Raw genomic sequence first — 24,564 nt, forward strand, 5'->3', positions numbered from 1 at the left:
GTAAGCATTGTATTTCCAAGTAAAATGAAGTGATATGAATTACATGTAGTGAGTAGTGAACGATACATGAGCCAAATGGGGCATCATGATTATTCGAAGCGAGGTAATACAAATCTGTGTGAAATCTGTTCAGAATTGAATGAAAGAATGCTCGAATGGAGTATGAGAATGAATCAAAGAATGGGATGTTGGAAGAATGTATAACGGGATATGTACGGCCAAGTTAAGCATCAGAGGGGGATATCCAGTGCCTTCCATTGACGAAGCTCTTCCTCAGAAATCGGTGCGCCGAGTCGAAATCAAGCTCCGGGGCATATGGAACACCGCGCAACGCTTCTGCTCCGGGACCCCAGCACTTGTACACTCCTAGAAAATCAGTCCTGCACCCAAACAATAACACATCATTATGAAGCAACAACAATAACCCAAAAGTCCAAAATCGGAAAATTTGTTCACCAAATGATGCGTCGAAACTCTTCGGTTTTTTATTTTTCGAAACTCTTTGTTATTTTCAAAGTTACTGTAGCACACTCACTTTGTACTAGTTGTGTTCCAGTCATCCCAGGCACCATGGGCGACCACGTCATCGAAGTATGTGTAGGAGTATACGATCCTGGCGTACTTGCCCATGGCCCGACCCACATAGAGTGGACCCTTACCCGTTACCCGGCAGTTGAGAAAAGCAAAGCCCGATTTATCGTCCGGTGATTTTCTGAACTGAGCAGCAATGGAGCCGAACTTGGTAGCTATTGAGTGCAGCTCACAGTCCTGTCAACAGTAAAATGGTTAACAAGTCAAACCAACTCATTGCAACCAAAAAAGTCACTGTAAAACAGTAACAATTGTTTGAAAAAGAGACTGAGATTGACAAACACCATTTGGAACATTGGTGCTTGGAAATGATTCTGCATGCCGTTTTTTCTTTGTTACATAAAAGGTATCAAACACGATTAAAACTTAAAACGTTTGCTTCTGCATACGAAAGTAAATACTAAAACACAGACGTAACTTCACTGTCGATAACGGCTACAACTCCATTTAAACCATCGTTAAACCTGTTAAATTACTAGCCTCATATTACACAACTTCAGGTTTGGTGATGAAAATTGTTGCCACTAACACATAAAAATGGGGAAGGTGATAAAAATTAGCTTCCTTCTTTCAAAAGTGATGGATCACTGTCTGCAACATCATTCTCTTTCTTTTGCCAGATTCATACCAATAATGCACTTATCAAGCTACGTACGACCATTTCGAGGTCACGGGTTTCCATTTTTTTTCCTCACATCACATCAGCACTCGTATATGTCTGCATGCACATTTTTCAAGACAAGCACTAGATCTTGATTGGAGGGTAAGACATTGAGACGAGGACAAATTATTTAGCAAACCAAATTAGCGAAGTACTTATGGTTGTAAAATACAAATTAGCTGGCTAGCTAGGTGCTTACTTTGTACATGGAGCGGCCATTTCCAAAGATGAAATCTATGGAACCCTCGATGTAACACTCCTTGAAGTAATGGCGTCCAACGTCGTCGCAGAGTGTGTCTTGGGCGCCATAGAACCCGCAGCCGGAGAAGTATGCCTTGTCTCCCGATATCCGAAACGCCACCGCCTGCCATCCTTGCATCCCCGGCATCGGAGCCGGTGCCGTATTCTGTAACAAATCCACACATTAGCATTACACGATAACGGTAATGTACTAATCATGTACATAGTACTAGACATATGTTATGTTGTTATATTACTGTTTTAAACGTCAAACGTCACACATATAATGAAATGCTAACAACCGTTAGTCTGTCCGGCAAGAAAACGTTTTGAGCTACCTTGAAGCTAATGTTTCTGGCTGAGAAATAGTTGGCAAACACAGTGACAGAAGCGGTTCTGTAAGTCCGCAGCTGCTGTCCATTAGTTCCACGGTCACTGGCTCTGTCGTGCCATTCGATCACCGTCGCATCCTTCCCAGCTCCTTGAAACGTTATATACGGCTTCGTCGCGGGCACCACCACTTTCTCTCTGCACAACCCCACAAAACTCCATGTAAACCTCTGAGACCAAATAAACACATTATGATCATATGCTTGACATTGTATAGAGAATCTTATTTACATGTAACATCCTGGCTTGATGTGGATGACAACATTGACCGTATTGTTGACCGGAACTGCATTGACGGCGGACTGGACGGACATGAAGTCACCGGAACCTCTTATGTCCACGGTAATGTGTAGGTAGCCAACCGGCCCCACCCACTTCCGCTGGTTGCTGGTATGGTTGGAGGAGCTGCTACTATTACTATCTCCTGTCGCAGGAGAGCTGAGAATATCAAAGCTGCTTCTTCTAGCTTGAGTTGGTTCTGCATGAAACAACAGCAAAGTGAGTATGAAACCAAAGAAGTAGAAACAAACGAATGAAGATGATGGAAGAGAAGCCATTGAATCAAATTTGAATTAGAATAGCATTAAATGGATTGGTCAGAGAGATTAGAGAAAGAGAAGGAATGTCTTAGTGTGCTTGTTCTCGTAGGTTATATTAGATTCGAGTATTCGACTATTGGACCAAGTACGCTCTATATCTGTGGGAGACAAACAAACCAACACATTTATACATAATCTGTGTTTCTATTATGTTTGTATTTTAGGGGGGAAATTTTCTTCATTTCTAACGGTTATTTTTTGTTAGGCTTCCTTCCTTCGTTGCCTTACAGTAGAGATAAGGAGCTAGTTACATGGGTTGGCTTTTGGTTTCTCAATTGTTGTCATTATCTTCTTGGGTAGCTTTGCTGTAATGCATACAAATCAGTCAGATACCTAACTAGCTCTTACAATATGTCTGTCTAACCTTGGAATCTAGCTCACTACTGTGTATCCGTGATTTTAGTAATTGCTTGACACTAAGCTAATCCAGTATTAGAATAATGCAGAAGCTGATTTGGGAAAGTGGGAGTCGATTATGGCAAGTTGTAGGTTGATTAGGTTATCTTGAGGCATGGGTTAATTACTATCTCGATCGCTGTCTGCTGCTTAGTTTTCTCTAGGGTAACAGCAGCATGCATTCGTATAAAAATCATTAAGTATTGGTTTCGCTTGCTCTCAGAGTCTCAGGTTGTGAATTCCACCAATTGCTTATAAAATAGTAGTAGGGAGAAAGAGTCGCGGCTAATCAGATGAATTTCTCAGACAGAAACAAATGTAGCAGATGAACTGATCATGAACTAGCTCGTTTCTATATATCATGATAGAAAAAAGCAGTTTTGACTAAACTACCTACTTTCCCTGCACATTTGATCAAAGCGTGCGAGTTATTCATACACATTTCCAGCAATGTGACCGTCCGCTTTAGAAATCTGCGTTTTTATCTCTTTGAAGTCGATCGTATTCTTATCGGTAATTATAACTATTTGATCGGTGCCAGACTGCCGGACCGAAAAGCTTCCAATACGTGACGTACTCCGACAGATTTCATAAGAAAACTAGCTAGCAAAAATAAGTCTCCATCGTTGAGTAACTCTTTACCATCTCACGGCTGCTAGTTAGCGTCAATGATGACGACAAGGTTAGCAAGCGTGAGTGGTAATTATGATAGATTTGTTTGTAATTTTTACATTATTGAGTTCGGATGTAGGGTCTCTAGTCCATAGAGTTGTAGCTGTCTGTCTCCTCTTACTGTTTTTAGTGTGATCGAGTTGGAAACACTTCGTAATTCGTACTTTGTAATTGAGTTTCTTACTTGAAAAAAATAGTTGAGTACGTTAACTCGGATGAATGGAGTTAGACTTGTAGAGTTATAGTGCGCAACACAATGGTGTGTAAGATTTTAGTCCAAGAATTCTACCTACAAGAACCCACATGGTCCCCAATAACAAGAAGGGAATTCGATCCGTTATGGTTAACATATTAACTTAATGGTTCAGAGCTGCTGGCTGGTAGTACGATCCAGACTATAACAAACAGAAAAATGGAGTTATTAATAACATACAGTCCCATCTTTTTCCAAGCATACATCTCATTCTTCTTGCTGCGTGTTCTTCTTCTGCTTCGTTCAAATTAAATTCAAACGGTTATATAAGTTTGCCCTACAATATCCGAAATAATCAAATTACTGTATCTGTGGTGTGGTGGTGGTGGTGGTGGTGGTGTGCACGAGGATGACAAAGCTGCTAGGTTATGGTCCAGGCATGGTTAAATACCATTTTGTATTCTAGCTCACTAGCTTCCATGTTCCATAGAGACATATTTTCAGTCCCCACTTATTTTTCCGAACGTTGGGATCTGAGCCCGGCCGGCCAACGCAGAACCTGATCATCGACTGAAACTCAATCTGGATATATAGAGATAGATCGTATTCGTACCCAGATTTGTACATGAGTTGCTTCTTATCGATCAGTCTGAATTGCATGTCTGTGGCATCACATATATGATATATGCAAAAGGGCAAAACATACATGTTACAATAGATACTACTTGAGTCTTAATGCATCTCAAAGATGATCCTTGGTTCCTGTTAATCCGATTGTAATGGCTCTCTCTAGCTAGGGCAGGCCAACTTAAAGAGAGTGTGCTTGAAGTATGATCGAGTGTGAACTTTTTTGCTACATGCATAATACATGTCTCTTGATCATTTCGATCATAATTCCCTGACCAACACCTTAGTAATGAGATCTAACAAAGGAGGTTGAGAGAACTATTAATGATAATATAGGTTGTTTTTGTTGGTGAAATTGAAGAGAAGAGAATGTTAACATACCATAATCTCAAACCACTTCTCTTCCCTCTATCCTTACTCTTTTTTTGTTTTTGTTTTGCGAACTATCCTTACTTAAGCCAACCCAAACAGTTGAGATGGTTTACAATAATAAAGGTGTGAATGTGATGATTTCGAGATGTTTTGATTAATAAGTCGAACATACATGTCACGTTACACAACTGTCTTATCTGGTCCATTATCTATCTATCCTAAACTTGTAGGTGTAAAGAAAATCACATTCTTTGCTTGCAGATGGATAACAAAATAATCATATGAACATTTCATAACACTTGAGAAGCACTCAAAAACGAACAAGAAAATAATAAGAATCTTTAACGAACGAGTCTCTCTCTCTCCATTATCTATGTAAACTCTTTAAGCTTACATAGCACAAAAAACTATTCTTTCTACCCGAAAAAAAAAAAAAAACTAATTGGTTTTTCTTTCAAAAATACTCGAATCTTCAAATCAATTAATCAAACCAAGCCGTAAAGAAGAGAACTTTGTGAGCTCTTATTTGGTTTAGTGATTACAAATGGTCTTATACTTCTCTCAGACGAAAACAGGTCTGTGGGCCTGTATATCACACAAACTAACAAAACAAAGAAAGTTTGTGGCCCAAATATGCTTTTCCAACTCATTCAAGCGGCCGGCCCTAAATATTTCCCTTAACTTTCAATTCGTCTTCCCCCTTTACATAAACCCTAGATCCCTCACTCTCACATCAACCGCCCTCTCCTTCTCTCTCTCGGCGCTTCATCCCTCGGTGAGAACCATTCTCATCGTTAAATTCTTACTTCTTTATCACTCGCTCTTTTTATATATGCTCTCTGCTGTTTATCTGTTAGGTTTGATTGAAGATTTGTAGTTTGAATCTGTTATCGATTCGGTGAGAATTTAACGATTCTGTAGCTCAAAAAGATTTAGGTTCTTGTTAGCGTATAACTTGCTATATATTACTGGCCATAGATCCGTGTCTGTGTATTATGCTGAAGATGAACTGATTCTGAGTAGTTGGTTTAACACGAAAGTCCTTCTGTGATCTGCTTTGATAAGCCCAAGGGTATTGAACTGAGTTCAAGTTTAGTTTTTTATTTTGTTTGGAAGATTTTTCGTTGTTTAAAATCCAATTTAAGCATTGTGATTGTTCTTGTGTTTAGCAGTGGTTGTTTGTTTTTTAATTTGTGTATTTGTTTGAGGAAAGATTCATCTTTCTGTGTGTTCTCTTTGCGTTTCATTGGTTTGTATTGGGCTTTTGAACTTGAGTTGCTTTTTGACATAATCAACAAAGAGTCGGAATATACGACCACTTCTTGCCTCTAATGATGATTCAAAAAATACTTTCGTTCTTCCGAGATGTGTTATGCTCAATGTGGAAGCATTTTTGGAGACCTGAACTGAAGAGGCTAGTTTTTGTTGCTTGTCTACTATTACATCTCCTTTGGGTTATGGTATTTAGACCATTAAATTATTTTGAAAAATAAAAGACTATTAAGTTATGTAATTTGCATTGCCCCTGATGATGATTCAAAAAGTACTTTCGTCCTTCCGAGATGCGCTATGCTCAATGTGGAAACATTTTTGGAGACCTGAACTGAAGAGGCTAGTTTGTGTTGCTTACAATTGTGCATAAGTTACTTGTCTTCTATTACGGGTTTACAGTTTTAGAAAATTAAATTATTTTGAAAAAATAAAAGGTCTACTAAGTTATGTAATTTCTATTTGCCCTGATGATGATCCAAAAAATACTTTCGTTCTTCTGAGATGCTTTTATGCTCTATGTGGAAGAATTTTGGAGACCTGAACTGAAGAGGCTTCTTTATATGAACTTACAGTATACAAAGACTAAATATAATTTTGACTAGGATATATATTACTGTATTTGAATCAATTTTGTGTCTTTGTTATGCCCCTGATGATGAATCAAAATACTTTCGTTCTTCCGAGATATTCCATGCGGAAAAATATTGGAGACCTGAACTGAAGAGGCTTTTATGTGTGCTTTATGTGTAGGGTAGATAGTGTACCAAAGTACCTTCTGTCTTTTGATGAGGACTCAAAGTACTTTTGTTTCCAAGATCCGTAGCATTAAACTATTTGGAGAGCTAAACCATTTGGTGATCGAGTCTATTAAGTTATTTTTTATATTACTTTATGCTCCTTGTGGAAAATTTTGGAGACCTGAACTGGAGGCTTTTTTATATATACTTAAATTATACTTACAATCATATTTCTAAGGATGCATATTGTATTTGACACTTTTTCTTGGTTGTTAGGGACACTGTTTAGTTGTTGGTATGGTTTTATGTTGCCCCTGATGATGATTGAAACATTTTTTCCGAGATGCTCCATGCGGAAGCTTTTTGGAGACCTGAACTGAAGGGACTTATTTATATATACTTTGGACCATATCTCTAGGGCCACAGTTTAGTTTGAAGGATTCTGTGTCCTTTTCAGCTATGTTATTTATGCTATTGATTGTTCTCTTATAACTCCTTTAATTATCTTTATGCTATTATTCTCTTAGAACACAGTGCCCCTCAGTACTGTTATTAATGTGGTTGATGTATTCCTTGCCAGGTTGATATTCAGATTTTCGTGAAAGTGTAGAAGCCTATCCTTTGGTTCAAGATGAGGTACACAGCTTAACTTGTGTGACATGTTATTAATCTGTTTGTTGGATATCCTTTTCACTGAATTACTGACATTTGTTTCTCTTCTTCGTTTTGTGATTATTGCCCCTTCTCTTCCAGTCGGCCAATGGAGGAAGATGTAAGTTATACTTGATCTGATTTTACTAAATGTTGTTTCGTTGGATCATGAAATGTTACATTTTCTACGAGGTTAAGAGGAAATCAATTTCTTGTGTTACCATTAGAATTGTTGTGTTTTCACCTCTAAAAAATTGTATTTTGAGCACTTGGAGTTTTTCTTGGATCCCAGTCTTTTCCAGATTTAGATTGTCATTCTTACCTTATCATGGCTTTTATGTTCATGTAACCATCTGGTTCTAATCCAACTTTATTGCTTCAGGGTGCCAAGAATGAGGAAGAGGAGTTCAATACTGGACCACTTTCTGTTCTGATGATGAGTGTCAAAAATAACACTCAGGTAATATATATGGTTACAATATTAGTATTCTTTTATCACTTGTCAACAATTATATCTCTAATTCAATTTGGTTCTCATTGTGCAAGCAGGTCCTCATCAATTGTCGTAATAACAGGAAGCTTCTTGGCCGTGTGAGGGCTTTTGATAGGCATTGCAACATGGTTCTTGAGAATGTTAAGGAGATGTGGACTGAGGTATTTTCCAAAACTCTTATTTCTGTGTTTTATGTATATATTCCTTTGTTTTTTTTTTTTTGCCAATCAGTGTTAATCCATGTCAAATGCAGGTGCCAAAAACTGGTAAGGGAAAGAAGAAAGCGCAACCGGTTAACAAAGATAGATTCATCAGCAAGATGTTCCTCCGCGGTGATTCTGTGATTATTGTTCTTAGGAATCCTAAGTAAGATGTACTGCAGCATTTGGAATTCCAAGGATTTGTAGAAATGGGTTTTGTATGAGTGGTAGATTGTAGATCCCCTAAAAGTTGCACAGAAGCAACTGCACCTTCATCCAGTATAGTCTGGAAAAATTTCAGTACTAATCACTTATCTAGACTAATGAATGAGAACTATATGTTTGGAGTTAAAAGTTGTGGCACTGTTGTCTTTTAATTGCGGTATTTGGTGAACATTATATCCTGCAAAAGTCTTTTTTAACCTGGAAAGCTGGGCAAGTCATTTTTGATGCCTTACGTATTGTTTTCTATTTTTCCATTTCTTTCGCTAGAGTTTTGAACTCTAGACTTTCACAAGAGTTTTGAACTGCGATCAACTGATTTACCGACCGTGTATGTCAGTCTCAGGCTAAAATGTCTGAAGTATTTAGTGTCTTTCTAATGAAATATGTCTTGAACTGTTTCAAACTTTAATCAAATATATGTTTATGACACGTTTACTAACTTGGAATGAAATTTATCATGAATCAGTATCAACAAAAATTGATATGAGAATATTTTATTTTATTTTACTGTTTACTTATTATAAAGAATTAAAACATAAACAAAACTCATTATGATTTATGTTGTTTGCTTACCGTATAAAATTAGAATTAAAACTAACTTATAAGAAAAGAAGCTAGAATGTCTGTAATTATTTAGGGTTTGGTAATTTAGAAATATTATAATTATGTGAGGATATTTGAGAAGAAAAAGTTGATTCATTGGTTATCAGATTAGGAGGTTTATAAAGAATCGATTCATGATAAGCAAGTGGGACCCACACCTATTCTAATACCTTGACAATTTCTCCATGGTAGTAAACGCTGAAATTCACTCATCCCGCCATCTCAGAATCAATTTCGCCACTTTCAATTTATTCCAGGTTAATAAACATGTCATTAGTGTCTTTATAATACAATACGTCTAAATATCATAGTTCTTTTTCTTTTTTTTTCCTTTTTTTTGAGAATTACCTTTTTTTTTTTTAATTAGCTGAGAATTACCTCATAGTCCATCCTAAATAGTTCTCTTCCACTAAAATGCATGAGCTGCACCATGTAAAGAAAATCTAATATAAGCAATCTGGTATAGTTACAGACGTTTTTCTTGCCGGACTACCCTTTTGGGGTTCAGTTCAAACTAATACCAATGCAGTTTATAGTACAAAGGCAATGGTGGAAGGCTATGCAAAATAAATGCTTCCATCTCTTACCCGTTCTCCCTCGTCCCCAAGTTACAAAATTTCCAGATCCGCAAAAAGTTGCCCTGTCTCTGCGTGAATCTTGTCTGGATTTGTATATGCCTTCCATGTCAAACTAGGAGAGGACTCATCCAATCTTAGGAAAGTATGCTTCCCTTTCAAGCGAAGCTTGAAGAGATGTCATGATCTTAACCAGAGACACCCATAAGAATGGTGCTGCACAGAATGCATAGAGAAACACAGAGAGAGCTCTTATAACACCATTTGGAAACCAAGGGCATACCATGACCAAAAGAACGCCGAAAATGCCAATCCATGGTACTAAAACAGGCAGCATTGGTAGTGAAAACGCATTGACTGCAATGAAGCAGAGGGTGAACGAGGCGAGGAAATATAGACTCCAGCCTAATATTGGATGAATCGTGTGGGGAATGACCAAGAAAGGTACTGTGTAAGCAGCTAGAATGGACAGCATAGCTATTACTTTGAGGGCTGTGTGTATTATGCCCTTGTCCGATCGCCTATAGCACAATTTTGACATGTTTGGTCGCGCTAGACGTGTCACTGTGATTATTCCAAGAAATATGATGAACTGTATTACAAACACAGGCATCTCTGCACCATACCTGTAATATAGAGGACAATTAGGACAGCAAAAGGTGAATGGTTTTGCAGCTGTACATACCAATCAATTACAATAATCCAATAGGCCGGAGGGGTATATTGTTTATAGTTCCTGTAGGAACTAGGAAAGTACATGAAATAAAAACTAGTCACTTCTGGGTAGGGAAGGAGCATTCTTGTTGTATTGATCATGTAGAAAAGTGTTCGTTTGACAGAACTCGTGTGTGCTTAGACAACTAACACAAGTATTTTTGGTTTTCATCTTCGACTATTCTAAACCTTGATCATTTATGGGAAGTATGGTAGCATATTATTACTTAGCTCCTCAATTTGGTGACTAACTGAGTAAAACTGAAGTAAAGGATTTTGGTCTTACCCGAGAGTATTATGACGTTGTTTATGCCAGGATATGCCTAATGGAAGCACAGGCCATGACCACCAATACCATGGCTTCAACCATGCTGCACCGGGGTAGGTAATCACACTGTTAGGTCCGCACGGTACACTCCAGTGCAGTCTAAGATCTGGATCAGACAAAAGCAGGCCAAGAAACTATAAGAGACCATAGTTTGACAAGAAATCACCTGCAGTCTAAAATAGTTCCCAAATTTCATTTATAATATTTGATATGTTATTTTGTTTCACTTACAGTAATAAGAAGCATCCATTTGATAGCCTAAAGAAAGTCTGTAGGTTCCATTAAGCTTGGAGCCATCAGAGGGTGGATGGAACAAGGGTTGACTAAGCAAGTCCGGGAAGTAACCACCAATAAAACCCTGGTCAGCACCATCAGGATTGTCTTTCCCAATATCCAACTGATGAAGCATGTCCTTGAACACTTCCATTGATGGCTGCAATAATATAGATAAATGATGCCCCAGCAAAAAAGTATGGAAAGGATGAAATTCAACTAGAAGGTGATTTTGATGATTGTCCCAGATTAGACTCCACTCTAGAATTTAACTAGTTTTAAGGGGTAATGCTACTTGCACTTGAAGTTTGTGATTCTCCAATTCCGGTCACAACTCACGAGTGTTGTAAAATAGCACAATATTGAATTCGAAGAGCTGAATGACAAACGAGCCGGTGACATTGTTTAAATGTATTTTCTTCTTCAAGCAAAATATGGTTGAATATGGTAGCAACTAGCAATTACCTGCAACACAAAGAGGCCAGTGTGGAAGATGCAAGGGTTAATGAAAGCAGCACAGAATTGACCACATTGGAAGAGCTCATCGGTATTTTGGAGAAAGAGATTGTCTGAATCAAGCATGACCACCCTGTCATACTGCACTAGGCTCCATGCATAGAGTTTGTTCAAGGTTAACTTGAATCTTTTATCAAAATTGTGCTGATCCTTGTATGGATTGTTCAAATTTTCCACTCTCACCACCTTTGCCCCATCTTCCTGTTCCCTGAGTCGCAATAACAGAATCTGTTAAAATGCCTGAATAGCTAAAACAATGTAACTTATCCATGGCTAGTAGTTACGGTATCAAAGGGAGACTAATAAGTTTCATATCAGAGAGATTTCTTTTCAAGGAACGCTAGTAGTCTCATGCAATTCAATGATCCGAACGTTCTATGCTTTATGAATCATCATTCTAAAAGTCGTTCTAACGATACTCTAAATTTTTCAGCCGCTATATCTATTTTTCACCAACTTTAAACCCGCACCTTTAAAACCAGAAAGGGTGAACTTCCTATTCATTCTTCATATGTGATATCAAACTAATTTGAAGGTAGTATCATTTGGAGCAATTCCTTGAATCCTTGTACAGGTTGTCTACAGATTCAACCGGTCCTTAAGTTCTTGGCTGGGGGATGGGGATGGGTTATTGTTTAAATCCCAAGTTGTCAACTAGTATTGATGTGACAAAAGAAAGGGCTATCTGACAAACCACAGCATGACAAACAACCACCAACAAGTGCTTGTCACATTACATAGATAAAACCAAATCGCTTTGCAAATGCAGATGAATATTTGTTCCATTAGAAATTAAGTATTCAGAAATAGTTGTGCTTTGAAATTATCCTATATTTCAAATCCTATAATATAACACCATTCCTTTGTAGGAATCGTTTTCCAAAACTTGGACTGATCTATGTACATCTAATCAATAAATTTGCTTGTATAGAACTCATGCAAGTTCGAATTTCAGAGTATTTCAATTTTCAAATTGCGGTTTAAAAATCACATATCCAAAATGGAGAAATGATTTTGTTTTTTGTTTCTAAACTTGTGTCAACAACAAATCGGAAAAACACCAAAAAAAGCTTTAAAATCGGTTAAAATCAAATCGGCTAATCCTACATTCCTACACTTCTAACATGTCAACCCACACATTTGAAAGAGAAATTAACACCAAGTATGGGTTGAAAACATTGTTTTCGACGACCCTCTTAAGACTACGTATTTTTTGGATTGCAATAAAAACATTGTTTTCGACGAACATTTTCATAGGACTGTAGTTCTCGACCCATATTTAGTCTTACGAGGTTCGTCGACAACAATGTTTCCATCACTTGGGTTACATCGACTTTAAGGCCGACCAACAACAACCTGCCACACGTCGTGCAAAGACGAAACGTCTAGCTCCTCCTCTCCCTAAAGTGACGCTACCACCGGTCCTGTCCTTACCGGATAGTCAACGGTAGGTGATCACATCACATAGTGCCGTATGACTCGAAATGTGAGCAAAAATGGTAGATAGCAACCCATCTTCTATCCTTATTAGGAATCCCACGAATCTAACACAAAATATCTCCGCCGCGTCCAACTCCACCGGAAAACTGGTGGCCTCGACCAAACCGGTCGCCGTTTTCAACACGCCGGTAGACCTAAGTTTACACCGAAGTTGACTCGAAAAAGAAAACTAAAGCAACACCTAAAAGAAAAACCTGGCTTTTTCTAATGTCACGTTAAGCCCTCGAGAACAGGGAAGACGAAAAAAGAGAGAAGGGGATGAGACGACTTACATGGCTTGGACCCATCGGAGGGGGACGTCCGGCGAGGCAATGACGACGAGATCGGCGTCCACGTTGAGCTTAACAAGCGATCTGATCATGACGCGTGTCGCCACGTAGAACTCGTAGTCCCTCGGCGTACCCATGTACATCATCGCCGCGTACGCATTCCGGTGCTGTTTCTGCTGCTGCTGCGGCTGCCGGCTCAGCTCTCCATACGCCGTAGTTTCCCAGACCCAGAGAAACAACACCGCCAGTATTCCAATGCTGCCCCTCACCATCTTCGTCTCTCTCGCTCTTGTTCCTAACACCGAGACGCCATTGAAGACTTGAGAGAGTTTGAACACCAATGTTTAGGAAACAACGGGGGAAGGTTTTTATGAGAGAAGCAAGTTGCTCATGGGATCTGAAACGTTGGTGGGGCTGAGTTTAACGGTCGAGAACGGGTGCAGGCTTTATGCCTTATTGTATGATTGGTGTAATACGTTAAGGTTTTTGGTGTCTGAAGCCGGCGGAGAGTACGGGAACGTCGGGGAGTGTTCTTATGGTGGGGATCAAGATATTTTCGGGGTTTTATTTGATTTAAGAAATATTTGATTTGGTTTCTACTGTTTGGGGACTGCCAATGGGAGGGGGACGTGTGGAGGGGAGTCAGGAGGTGGTCGAAGAAAAACGGAAAGTTTTGTTGAGTTTGTTGACTGGGGATCGAGAAAAATTAGCTTACCTAAAACTGTAGCTAGATTTCTTGCTCTTGTGGACGACTCGATGAGGTAAAAAATCTTGGGATGGAATCTATAATTACGATGATTCAAAGGTTACATATTTGGATTGCACTTGTTGTATAACGTGACAGCTGGGTGTTTTAATAAATTTCTTAATTTTTAGTTCATAAATTAAATTTTCAAACACAATATAAGTTGATTTAGCTGAAATTTGACTAGGCCGACAAGATTGACGAATACGAAGAGGTCGAGTATCCGATCATCCACTTACGAAAAACACGTAAAATACGAAAAACATATAGAATGCACATACATTTTATCTCATAACAACGACAAATGATCATCATACTAATTAAAATATTCAGTAACAAAGAATATTAGGAAAATGAAAGTTCTAAAAGTTCTTGATACTCCCTATAATACAAATGTAGCTCTTATCCAAACCCACACATACGTCCAAGCAGTCCATAGTTTTTAAGGAAGGGAGATGGTGATTTTGCCTAGATCATGCCGATGATAATAATAATAATAATAATACTTGTTGTTAACCGACTAAATGATAAACATTAGCCAAGTGTATGAATATTATAGTGTGTGGATTCACTGTGTGAACCTGGATGCTCGGAAATGAGAGTGGGATCGATGACTCCACATATTATAAAAACAAAGTATGATCGATCGACCATTTTTATTGAGATTGCAGAAAACCTGGTGTAGGTTTTATGCAAAGCATTAATCGACTAGCCCGATCGAATATGTCCCCGAATAATCTTCTGCTGCTGTTTTTAATATTCTGCAAGTCCGATACAAGGTCGCTTAGGGGATGACAGATTGATTTGAACGTATAGGTTTATAGGTTTATGTTAGAATGATAAATTCGCGGATTGATCGAAAACGACCATTTCAATCGTTTTCGATCGTCCTATTTTATTTGTAAAGTTTAGACAACTCTGTATGTATGGTTGGCATATGGCAACACATATACATTGTCTTGGTCTTATATGATAGATTGATAGTACTTGAGGTGGGTGATGTCGACGGAAGGGGATTTATGCTTAATTTGTTCAACTTCTTTTTCCTATATATGGTGGAAAGAATGACATCACATGTGTATAGATTAGGAATTCATTTTAACAAAGAATATATATTTGGAAAGTCTTATGGCAGGGATGATAATATTGACCATCCAAAAGATATATGTAATTAACCTGCCGAATAGCTTATATATACTTGGAGTGATGCATATCCGAATAGCTTATATATAGGGATGATAAATTTAGACGGTGCTTGGAAGCATGAGGAGAGTATTGGAGAATTTGGTGTTGTTTTTCATGGTCGTAAAGATCAGTTTGTTGGAGCTTTTACTTCTAATGTTGATATCCATAGTTTCATAATTTGGTGTTGTTTTTCATGGTTGTAAAGATCAGTTTGTTGGAGCTTTTACTTCTAATGTTGATATCCATAGTTTCATTGCCGCAAAGATAATTAATGGCAGTCATCACAGCTAGAAGTCTAGAACTTGCTTGGTGGATCCGTGATTGAAAGCATATTTGGTTAGAGGTAAATTCTTCTACTAAACTTAAAAAAATCCGAATAGCTTATAGAACTGCATTTTGAGATTAAGGCCCAATGGCCCATTCATACATAATGTATTGGGGGTTGGGTTTGCAAAAGGCTTGAAATAGGTTTATAGTTTCATCTAGGTATAGTCCATCGGTAATTTCATCTGGATCTTCTCACATGAAACAAGGTCCAAATTTTTTTGGTAACACAGACATACAACAAGACCTAGAAAAATGTATCGAAAAAAAAAAAACAAGACCTAGAAAATACAAATTATCATCTCAAAGACTGAAACAGAAAGATTGGTTTATAGTGATAGCAACTACAACTTTAACCAAAAATGCAGCAGGTACGAACTTGAATAGAGTTGTTACTCGCAATTGCCTTCAAACTTGAGGTTATAACTTTCAAACCAACTTTATTCATTACAAGTGATTGAAGCATACTACATAACGGATTAACTGATGATTGACGACACAGTTAGGTCCAGAAGTTAACCAACAAATCGAAATTAAAGCTGCTCGATCAGTATGAACAATGAACGCAGGTCTTCGACTTCCAGCAGCTAAATCACTCGTCAAAGAGTTTAAAAACTATTTGGCATTCATGCAAAGTCCAGTAAAGATGTTCTTCCTACTGAATTGAAATTGATCCACGGAATCTAAATTATTATGGCCTACTAAATTGTTCGTTCCGAGACGCATGTAAAAAGCTTGATGTTGATCCCGTTTTCACTGTCATTTTGGATGGACCATTCCATGCAACAAGGTTCAAGTGTGTACTATTACCACAAATGATGTGTCTTTCCCGAAGTTTGAAGGAACATGGCAACATACTAAGAAAACAGCCGAAGATGATGCAGCATATATTGGACTGCAATTTTTCACTCATGAGAAGAAGATCAAAGTGGTTGACAACAACTATGAGGAAGTATTGGCTCTCAAGGAAAAAGTTGAGTCTCTCATGGAATAAAAATACATTCTTATGGCAAAGGCTGAAGCTTTGGAAATTATTGTGACTGACCTTTCCATCGAGTTGTTCATAAGCACCGGCACCCGAGACTATGGTTTTGGGGGATGAAATTATGGATAAATTAGTTGTCAGTACGTACGTTATAGTCGTTTGGTTTCCAAAATTTATGTTTCTAGACTTGTTGGAGGTTCAGATTGGACTCAAGATTGAAAGAGATAATTAGTAAGAGCTAGCTTCTCGATCTAGAATAAATTGTGGGATCTATGATCGATCAACGTACTTTTGGATTCACTACATGTTTAGAATAGTTCCAGCAATTAATTTACAGAACTCCCAATATGCATGATGATGTATGGAACAACATTTCCAAATTAAGTAATAAACAATAAGAAAGAACCAAACCCAGAAAAGAATATACTATCAATAATATGTATATAGTAATAACAGTCGTCGTGAAACCGGTGGACGTTAATTCCGGTAATCTGTTACAGATCAAATTGTGAAAGCCCCAAGAGGAAACAGCCATGTATATCATGCATAAACGTTTTATACATATTCGTTTATGTATGGCCTCACCTAGTTATGGATGCAATCGAGCTCGCTTAGAGAGCAATCATGGCGAGAGCATGAATGCTTTGCTCATCCAACTGCATGGCTTCTGATGACCGTCTGACGCCGTTCGTCACAGTCTGGCGTAGTAGCCGAAGAGCTCGTTCCATTCTAGTGTTGCTGTTGCTGCTGCTGCTGCTGCTGTTGTTGTTGTTGTTGTTGATAGCTGCAGGTTCATCATGATCAGCATGAACATCATATTCATCAAAAGCTCTGACAATCCTATTCAGTTGGAAGAAGAAGAGCCTCGAGGAGTGGATCACATCGGCGTAGGCTCGACGGACGCTCCTGAGGTTAAAAGAGACTTTGATGACAAATGGCCAGATCAAGCCACTGACAATCGGGGTTATCAAGCTGTGGGAGGTACATGACAGGAGTTTGAGTTTCACCGAAGCTGCAACCGCCATGTGCAACACCATGGAAGCTAGTGAGGTACTGAGCTAGCTTGTAGTTCCGGAATGGGATCTGGGTTTGTTCTTATCGATCGATCAGTTGCTAGCTAAGTAGCTTTATCACATTTATATCAATGTCCTGACATGAATGTGAAGCTTCCAATTTTCATTTTTGTCTATTTTGGTATTATTGGGGTAAGTTAAAGAATATTTATGTATATAAAACGAATTCCCATTACAATACGTAGATTATGGCAGAATATTGATCATCTAATTAACAAGTAAATATCAGACCCAAGAAAAAAAACCTAGTAAATAGCAGTGTTATAAAACAAGACCGTCCTAGGTGGAGCCTCGGTGTTCCAAGCTAACTATCTGTCCTAGTAGTGTCTGGTGAGTTTTTAAACCTTGACTATGTGTAGTGGTAGAGCATCTTTACCAATGCTAGCCATTTTTGAGTTAAATTTTAGTCAAATTAGCGAAAAATGTCATTTTGGCTAGTAACTTTTGAGATACGTCTGCATCAATGCTCTATACTTTAACTAGTAATAAATTAATATTATTCTATAAATGAAGATTAATTAGTTTATATGTATTTATATATCACATTAAATAACTTAAAAGAATGTATTAAATTATAGAGAGTCACATCTCACTAGCTACATTAGCTATATTTAGCTAGCGAGATAGCTAAAAGTTAAAATAGCTAAATTTTGGCTAGTCTGCTGGAGCTCCTAAAATAACCAAAAAGTTAAACACGCTCTCTAAAATAGCTAAAAAGCTAATTAAAATAAAGTATGATAAAAATGCTCTTATAAACGAAGCGGTCAAACCTACTTAGACGGTTTCTAGCTAGGCACTCCAAGTCTGCCTCCGCCTTGAGAGCGTGTAACAAGTTTTCAAACCTTGGTAAATAGATGATTCTTGTTAGAAAAAAAAAGTTAATTTGCTGCATGAAATTATGTCAAATTTGATTAATGATTTAGTGAGAAGATAGATATGTACAAGACACTTCTTGGACCACTATGATTGCCTTCGACATCAATGAGGTACGAAATGTGGAGCCTATTGGTTTGGTACTACGAAATTTCGAGGAAGTTTCTCGTCATTTTGGTTGTGGATCTAGCTAGCTTGATTTCATTATTTATGGGGGTGGAGCATATATAGGAATGAATGTGTTGTTGACGTTCATATATACCTAGCTGCTTCTTTGTGCAATCGCATCAATCTTTTCTGGACTGACATGATGAAATATTTGATCGACCTTCAATTTGTTTTCTTCTGCAGTACAATTCTTACATGAATTTAGGCTGGAATTGAGATGGGGATAAAAGAAAGATTTTCTTACACTCATGATGAATACTAGGCCTGATATCACTTTTGAAGTGAGTATCATTAACCAATTCATGCATGCTCCTGTTAAATCTCATATGCTCATTGTTAAAAGAGTGTTGAGATATCTCAAGGCATCTGTAGGCAGAGGTATTCTCATGAGGACTAATTGTCACAGCAACATTGTAGGATTTACTGATGCAGATTGGGCTGGGAACAAGCTTGACAGAAAATCTACAACTGGATTTTATACTCTAGTTGGTGGAAATCTAGTCACTTGGAAAAGCAAAAAACAACATGTGATTGCTCGCTCAAGTGCATAAGCAGAGTACAGAGCAATGGCCTCAACTTCTTGTGAGTTAATTTGGTTAAAATATCTCCTAGCTGATCTAGGATTCTCTCAGTCTCATCCTATGTTACTATTTTGTGACAATCAAGCTGCAATGCACATTGCTTCAAATCCGGTCTTCCATGAGAGGACCAAACATATTGAAGTTGATTGTCACTATGTGTGAGAGCAAGTTCAAAGCAAGGTTATCTCCACAGTATATACTCGAAGCCAAGATCAACTTGCTTATGTTTTTACAAAGGCTCTGCCTTCTGTTCAATTCCATCAGTTATTATCCAAGCTTGGACCAGTCAATATCCTTGATCCAGCTTGAGGGGGAGTATTGAAATATATAGAAATATATAGTCAATAGAGAAAGTATGGTGTAGTGCTCATCACCCTACCTACTCTACAGTAAAGTATGGTGTAGCATGTTGACTGCACCATACCTTACACAGTAAGTCATCCACCTTACTGTGTAAAGAAGTCAGTAGTCATGACTCATGAGTATGGCTAGTATGGCTAGGTATGGCTATGCTTGTATATGTAATATCCCACATCGGCCAAACGGAGAGGGGTTATGTGCTGTATATGTACATGCCCACCTCTAATCTAACACGAGGCCTTTTGGTGGCTCAGCGGCTTCGGAGGGGATGGGTACTCCGAGGTTAAGCATGTTGATGCTAGAGCAATCCCCGGATGGGTGACCTACTGGGAAGCTGCTCCTGAGTTGTCGGAAACAAAACCGTGAGGGCCGGTGGGCCCAAAGCGGACAATAGCGTGTTACGGCGGAATGAGTCTTGGGATGTGACAAATGGTATCAGAGCCACTCTGCCGTGTGGTGCGAGTGTGCCGACGAGGGCGTCGGACTCCCAAGGGGGGTGGATTGTAATATCCCACATCGGCCAAACGGAGAGGGTGTGCTGTATATGTACATGCCCACCTCCAATCTAACACGAGGCCTTTTGGTGACTCAGCGGCTTCGGAGGGGATGGGTACTCCGAGGTTAAGCATGTTGATGCTAGAGCAATCCCAGGATGAGTGACCTACTGGGAAGCTGCTCCTGAGCTGCCGGAAACAAAACCGTGAGGGCCGGTGGACCCAAAGCGGACAATATCGTGTTACGGCGGAATGGGTCCTGGGATGTGACAGTATATATATACTTGGTTGTAACCTAAATGTTTTATATACAAGAGTTTTCTTTTTCTCTTCATCTTTTTCTACACTTTTGCTGCTACACATCACCTCCACAAGTCTTGCCATTTTCCCAAACTCTAATTGCTTGTGATTAGTAACTTGTAAGAAACTTGAGATTATTGCAGAAAAAATTGCAGCAGTCCAGTTGCGTTGTTTAAGCCCTAGCTGGACTAACCAATTCAATGATATTGCTCTAGCACAATTGTACATGTTGTATGCATTCTTCAAAGTTCCACATTGAGCACGCATATCAACAAGAGAGCTCACAACAGATCCCATTGTCCCAAATATGTCATCATGAAGCAAATTTCCAGCATTATCATTAAAAGCACTATAAATCATGACACAGAGCGTAATCAAGTCACACCATACCCCATCAAAAGCTGTTCGAACAAGTTGAGAACTGGAAATGATGATGAATACCTGAGAATGAAAGATTTGGATAACTGGACATTCTGCCAATGCTTTTATGCAAGATAGTAAAGTTGTCTCACAATTACCAAGTCTGAAAAACAGAATGCACCACAGCAATATATGTGATCGAGACTAGGGGTCACTGTAGCCTACTTCTGTCCTATTTTTAAACTTGAGGCCTTCCTTAAGAACAACATTCAGTTTCTTAGGATTCTCTCCATTGGCAAGCTCTCTGGAAAGAGATAACAGAAGTAAAGGAAGATCTCGCTCCCTAAACCATTTCAAACTACCTCCAGCAAAACACTCATTTGCAGCCACTAGTAAAGATTCCCATCTTCCCCAATATTTATCAAACATCATTATGGCATTTCCTTCCCATTTCTCCAACTTAACAGAAAACCAACTCAATTTCTCCAATTTACTTCCAAGAAGTAGATACAAAAGGTTACCACTCAACCAAACCTTCAAAGCTACACTACCAAATTCAGAGCTTACTCCTGATGATGCTAACAGAGCAAAAAAGAATGTAAGAGGTAAAACTACCATGCAGGCTATTCCTTCAGGACAGTCCCAGAAAATAACGATTGAGTGGAATGAAAAAGGGCAACCTGTTGGAGAGCTTTCAAAAAGGTTTAGCTCAACCATTGGGGTTTTAATAAGGGAGCAAGTGCCGATCAACATAGAAACTTGGCATAAAGTGGATACTAAGATGAAAAATGAAGTCTGGGATCTTTTGATGGTAATGTGTTTTCCCATTTGTTACGAGTTTTTCTTGTCTTTGGAATTATATTAATACCCTTTAAGTATGAAGATGATAATAGTTTGTTAATTGTTTATGTAGAACAAATATAAGGTGGATCTTGCTCATAAGACATTCATCCTACAACAAATGGGAAGGTTATGGAGATCATACAAATCTGAACTCTCCACTAGCATTAGGAGAGTTATAGATTCTCGAACCACTAAGACAGAATCTTCACGGCTACTTAGCATGCTTAAACCCTCTGATGTGCCATAAAATGAGTGGGATATGTTTGTGGCAGAACGTTGATCAGCGGAATGGAAAGTAAGTGGATCACTTTTCATAATGTATGTGCCTTGTTATAAGGAACAAGTGAGTTGAAACTAGGTGTATGTGCAAGACAATATTATGTTATGGTGTCATGATTTGCAGGAAAAGAGCGAGAAAATGAAGATAATCAGAGGTAAACAGCTTCATCCTCAAAGCCGAAAAGGTTATGCAAGATACGAGTATGACTGGAATACGAACAATCCTGGAAAGCGGCTGTGCAGGACAGAGTTATTTATCCATGGCCATCAGCAGAAGAAGATAAAAAATGTGCAGATGGCTGCCACAATGGTGAGTATTCTCCAATACATTAGGGTATCATCTATCATTGTTTATATTCCAAATTTGTTTTAGTATACTTGTTGCTAGACTGATATTCATCTGTTTAGGTTGAGCTACAAAAAAAACTTGATGAGCAACCGCCGAATGAAGGGTCTATTCCTATAAAGTTTGATGTATTGAGTCAAGTTCTTGGTAAAGAGAAAAGTGGTCGTGTTAGAGGTATGGGAGCAGGTGTTACACCTTCGAGGGTAGATGCTCAGATACAAAGTGCCTCTTGGAAAAAGTCATTGGAGGAAAAACTTGAGGCGAACTGTGAGCGTACAAAGCTTCTCGAGCAAATACTTTTTAACTGGGTAAGTTTTATGCTCTGAAAGTATTCTTTAGATCTAGTGTTCCCAGTCATGCATGTGTAGCATAAATTGTTTGTGATTGTTTTAAAAGAGCCAAAGTGGTACTGGTGGTGGTGATCCAAATAGTGGTAATGGTGATGGTGGAAGCAAGCGAACAAGCAATACTACTAATACTTCACAAGTAAGTTATTGTGTATTGTTGTACTCTTTTGGTTACTATATATACTATTTTGTTATGATGTACTGAGTTGGTATTGGCTATGTGGTATTGAATTGAATTTGATTATATGTACTGTCTATAATGGCTTAGTTGAAACTTTGTTCTTTCATCTATATGTACTGACTTGCCTATATAATTACCATTTAGGTTGGGCCTGAAAATGGTGAAGTAGGAATTCACCCTAGCCCTCAGATTGGAACTTCTAAGGTGAATATACATTATTTAAGCATATCAGTTAGTGTTTTAGGTTTGTATGTCAATCAAGAGATTTGACCAATCTGTTATTGGACTTTTGATTGTGTAGTCAGTACAAGGAAGCACCATTTGTGTCAATGATCTGTGTGAAGTGCTCGATTGGGAGGGCACAGGTTTAGTAGTGGCTAGAGGAAAGATTTCAGCAGTTGACCCAACTACAAAAGTGCATGGCTACAGTCTTGGACCTAACTGTTATAGAGTTGTTGTTGAGAAAGTTGTCGTTCCTAGAGCTGAATTCTATCGTCCCCAACATGAATTTTCTGCCATGGAAGATGCAGTTGGAAGTACCATTGCTTGGCCAACAAAATACATTGTCCCTCTTTAAGTATCGGTATTGATGTTTTCTTTAAGTACCTTGTTGTTGTGGCTATGCTAGTTTGAATTATTGCTGTTTTTTGTTACAAGCATTATGAATCAGCAGTCTTTTGTACTATTGTTGTTGGTTTTAGGATGTTGCTAGACAATATGTTAATAAGTAGTACTTGTTTAAACTTTTGTTGTTGCTTATGGTCAATGTATATATATGATCATGCCATGCCATAAGCTGCAACTTTCAGCTAGCTAGCTAGGTAGGACAGAAACAATTTGATGGTTGGACTTTTGTATCATAAGCACTATTTGATGATGGATGTAATTACTTGTGAATTATAGTTTCTAATGCTATTTGAATTCTGTAAATTAATTGGTATAATTTTTTTTGCCCAATTGAATGTATTTTATGACACTTTGACATTGTCATTGAAAAACAGATAATGACATGTAAAAGTGTCATTCAAACATAACATGACAATAACAAAATGTCATTGAAACCATTGGATGTAAGTTATAAAACGTCATGAAAACACTACTGATGCGTTGGATAAACATCATCTAAAAACAAATGATGACAATTGGAAACAGTCATGGTACATATCTGATGACAGTGTAAAAATGTCCTGCAAAAACTTTAAATGACACTTTCCAACCGTCATTCTTATTATCTATGACATTTATGCACCGTCGTTAAAAGTTATTTTATGACGTTTTCTAAACGTCGTTGTTTTAGGCCCCTTTCCATCACTATGGTTAAGACGACGAAGTAGATGACGTTTGATAAACGTCATGAAATCGCTATAATGACGTTTTCCAAACGTCATGGAAACTTTTTCGGTACTAGTGAGTAATGGTGAGGTATATGAGTTTCCCAACCAATCTTTGGTACTCATGGATGTTTGGGAGGGATTCACCTGTTGCATTCATTTGGAACTTGCAATCTAGAGGAGTGACACAAGGTTTACTTTCAGACATATCAACTTCTTGAAGTAGATCCAGAAGATACTTTCTTTGGTTTAAGAACAAACCCTTCGTGGAAGTGGCCATTTCAATGCCAAGAAAGTATTTCAACCTTCCAAGATCTTTGATGGCAAAAGTCTGATGTAAAGACTGCTTGAGAAGATTAATTTCTTCCAAATTCTCACCAGTAATGATGAGATCATCAACATAGATAAGAACACAAAGTTTACTTGCAGATCCTTTCTTGACAAATAAGGATGAGTCTGCATTGCTTCTTTTGAATCAAGAGGTTTCCAACACAGAGCTGAGTTTTGAATACCAAACTCGAGGTGATTGTTTTAAGCCATAGATAGCCTTATGTAGCTTACAGACCTTGTTAGGAGTGCCTTCTTGTGGATGACCAGGAAGGAGCTGCATATAAACTTCTTCTTCTAATTCTCCATGTAAGAAAGCATTTTTCACATCCATTTGAAACATAGGCCACTCATGGTTCACTGCT

The 24,564-nt window shown here is 38.2% G+C and overlaps 3 protein-coding genes across 3 annotated transcripts; 1 reads left to right on the forward strand and 2 right to left on the reverse strand.

Moving 5' to 3' along the window:
* Positions 1 to 223: 223 nt before the first annotated feature.
* On the reverse strand, positions 224 to 2,439 carry LOC101301500 (probable pectinesterase 68-like). Its single transcript, XM_004301151.1, is given in 5 exon segments — positions 224 to 380; positions 530 to 768; positions 1,452 to 1,658; positions 1,831 to 2,020; positions 2,114 to 2,439. Coding segments are annotated over 5 exon segments (1,119 nt in total).
* A 2,977-nt stretch (positions 2,440 to 5,416) lies between these two features.
* On the forward strand, positions 5,417 to 8,521 carry LOC101304384 (probable small nuclear ribonucleoprotein Sm D2-like). The gene is made up of 6 exons (XM_004299390.1): positions 5,417 to 5,516; positions 7,331 to 7,386; positions 7,504 to 7,522; positions 7,784 to 7,861; positions 7,951 to 8,055; positions 8,148 to 8,521. Exons 2-6 carry the CDS (start codon positions 7,382 to 7,384, stop codon positions 8,262 to 8,264), a joined length of 324 nt encoding a protein of 107 aa, XP_004299438.1. The 5' UTR covers positions 5,417 to 5,516; positions 7,331 to 7,381; the 3' UTR covers positions 8,265 to 8,521.
* Positions 8,522 to 9,379: 858 nt separating this feature from the next.
* LOC101304674 (putative glucuronosyltransferase PGSIP7-like) lies at positions 9,380 to 13,428 on the reverse strand. The gene is made up of 5 exons (XM_004299391.1): positions 13,101 to 13,428; positions 11,278 to 11,536; positions 10,771 to 10,972; positions 10,498 to 10,645; positions 9,380 to 10,123 (listed from the first exon to the last, which is right to left on the reverse strand). The coding sequence occupies exons 1-5, from the start codon at positions 13,367 to 13,369 to the stop codon at positions 9,625 to 9,627; spliced, it is 1,377 nt and encodes a 458-aa protein (XP_004299439.1). The 5' UTR covers positions 13,370 to 13,428; the 3' UTR covers positions 9,380 to 9,624.
* Between the last annotated feature and the right edge of the window lie 11,136 nt (positions 13,429 to 24,564).

Source organism: Fragaria vesca, linkage group LG5 (genome assembly GCF_000184155.1).
Source record: "Fragaria vesca subsp. vesca linkage group LG5, FraVesHawaii_1.0, whole genome shotgun sequence".
In the NCBI taxonomy this organism is placed as follows: Eukaryota; Viridiplantae; Streptophyta; class Magnoliopsida; order Rosales; family Rosaceae; genus Fragaria; species Fragaria vesca.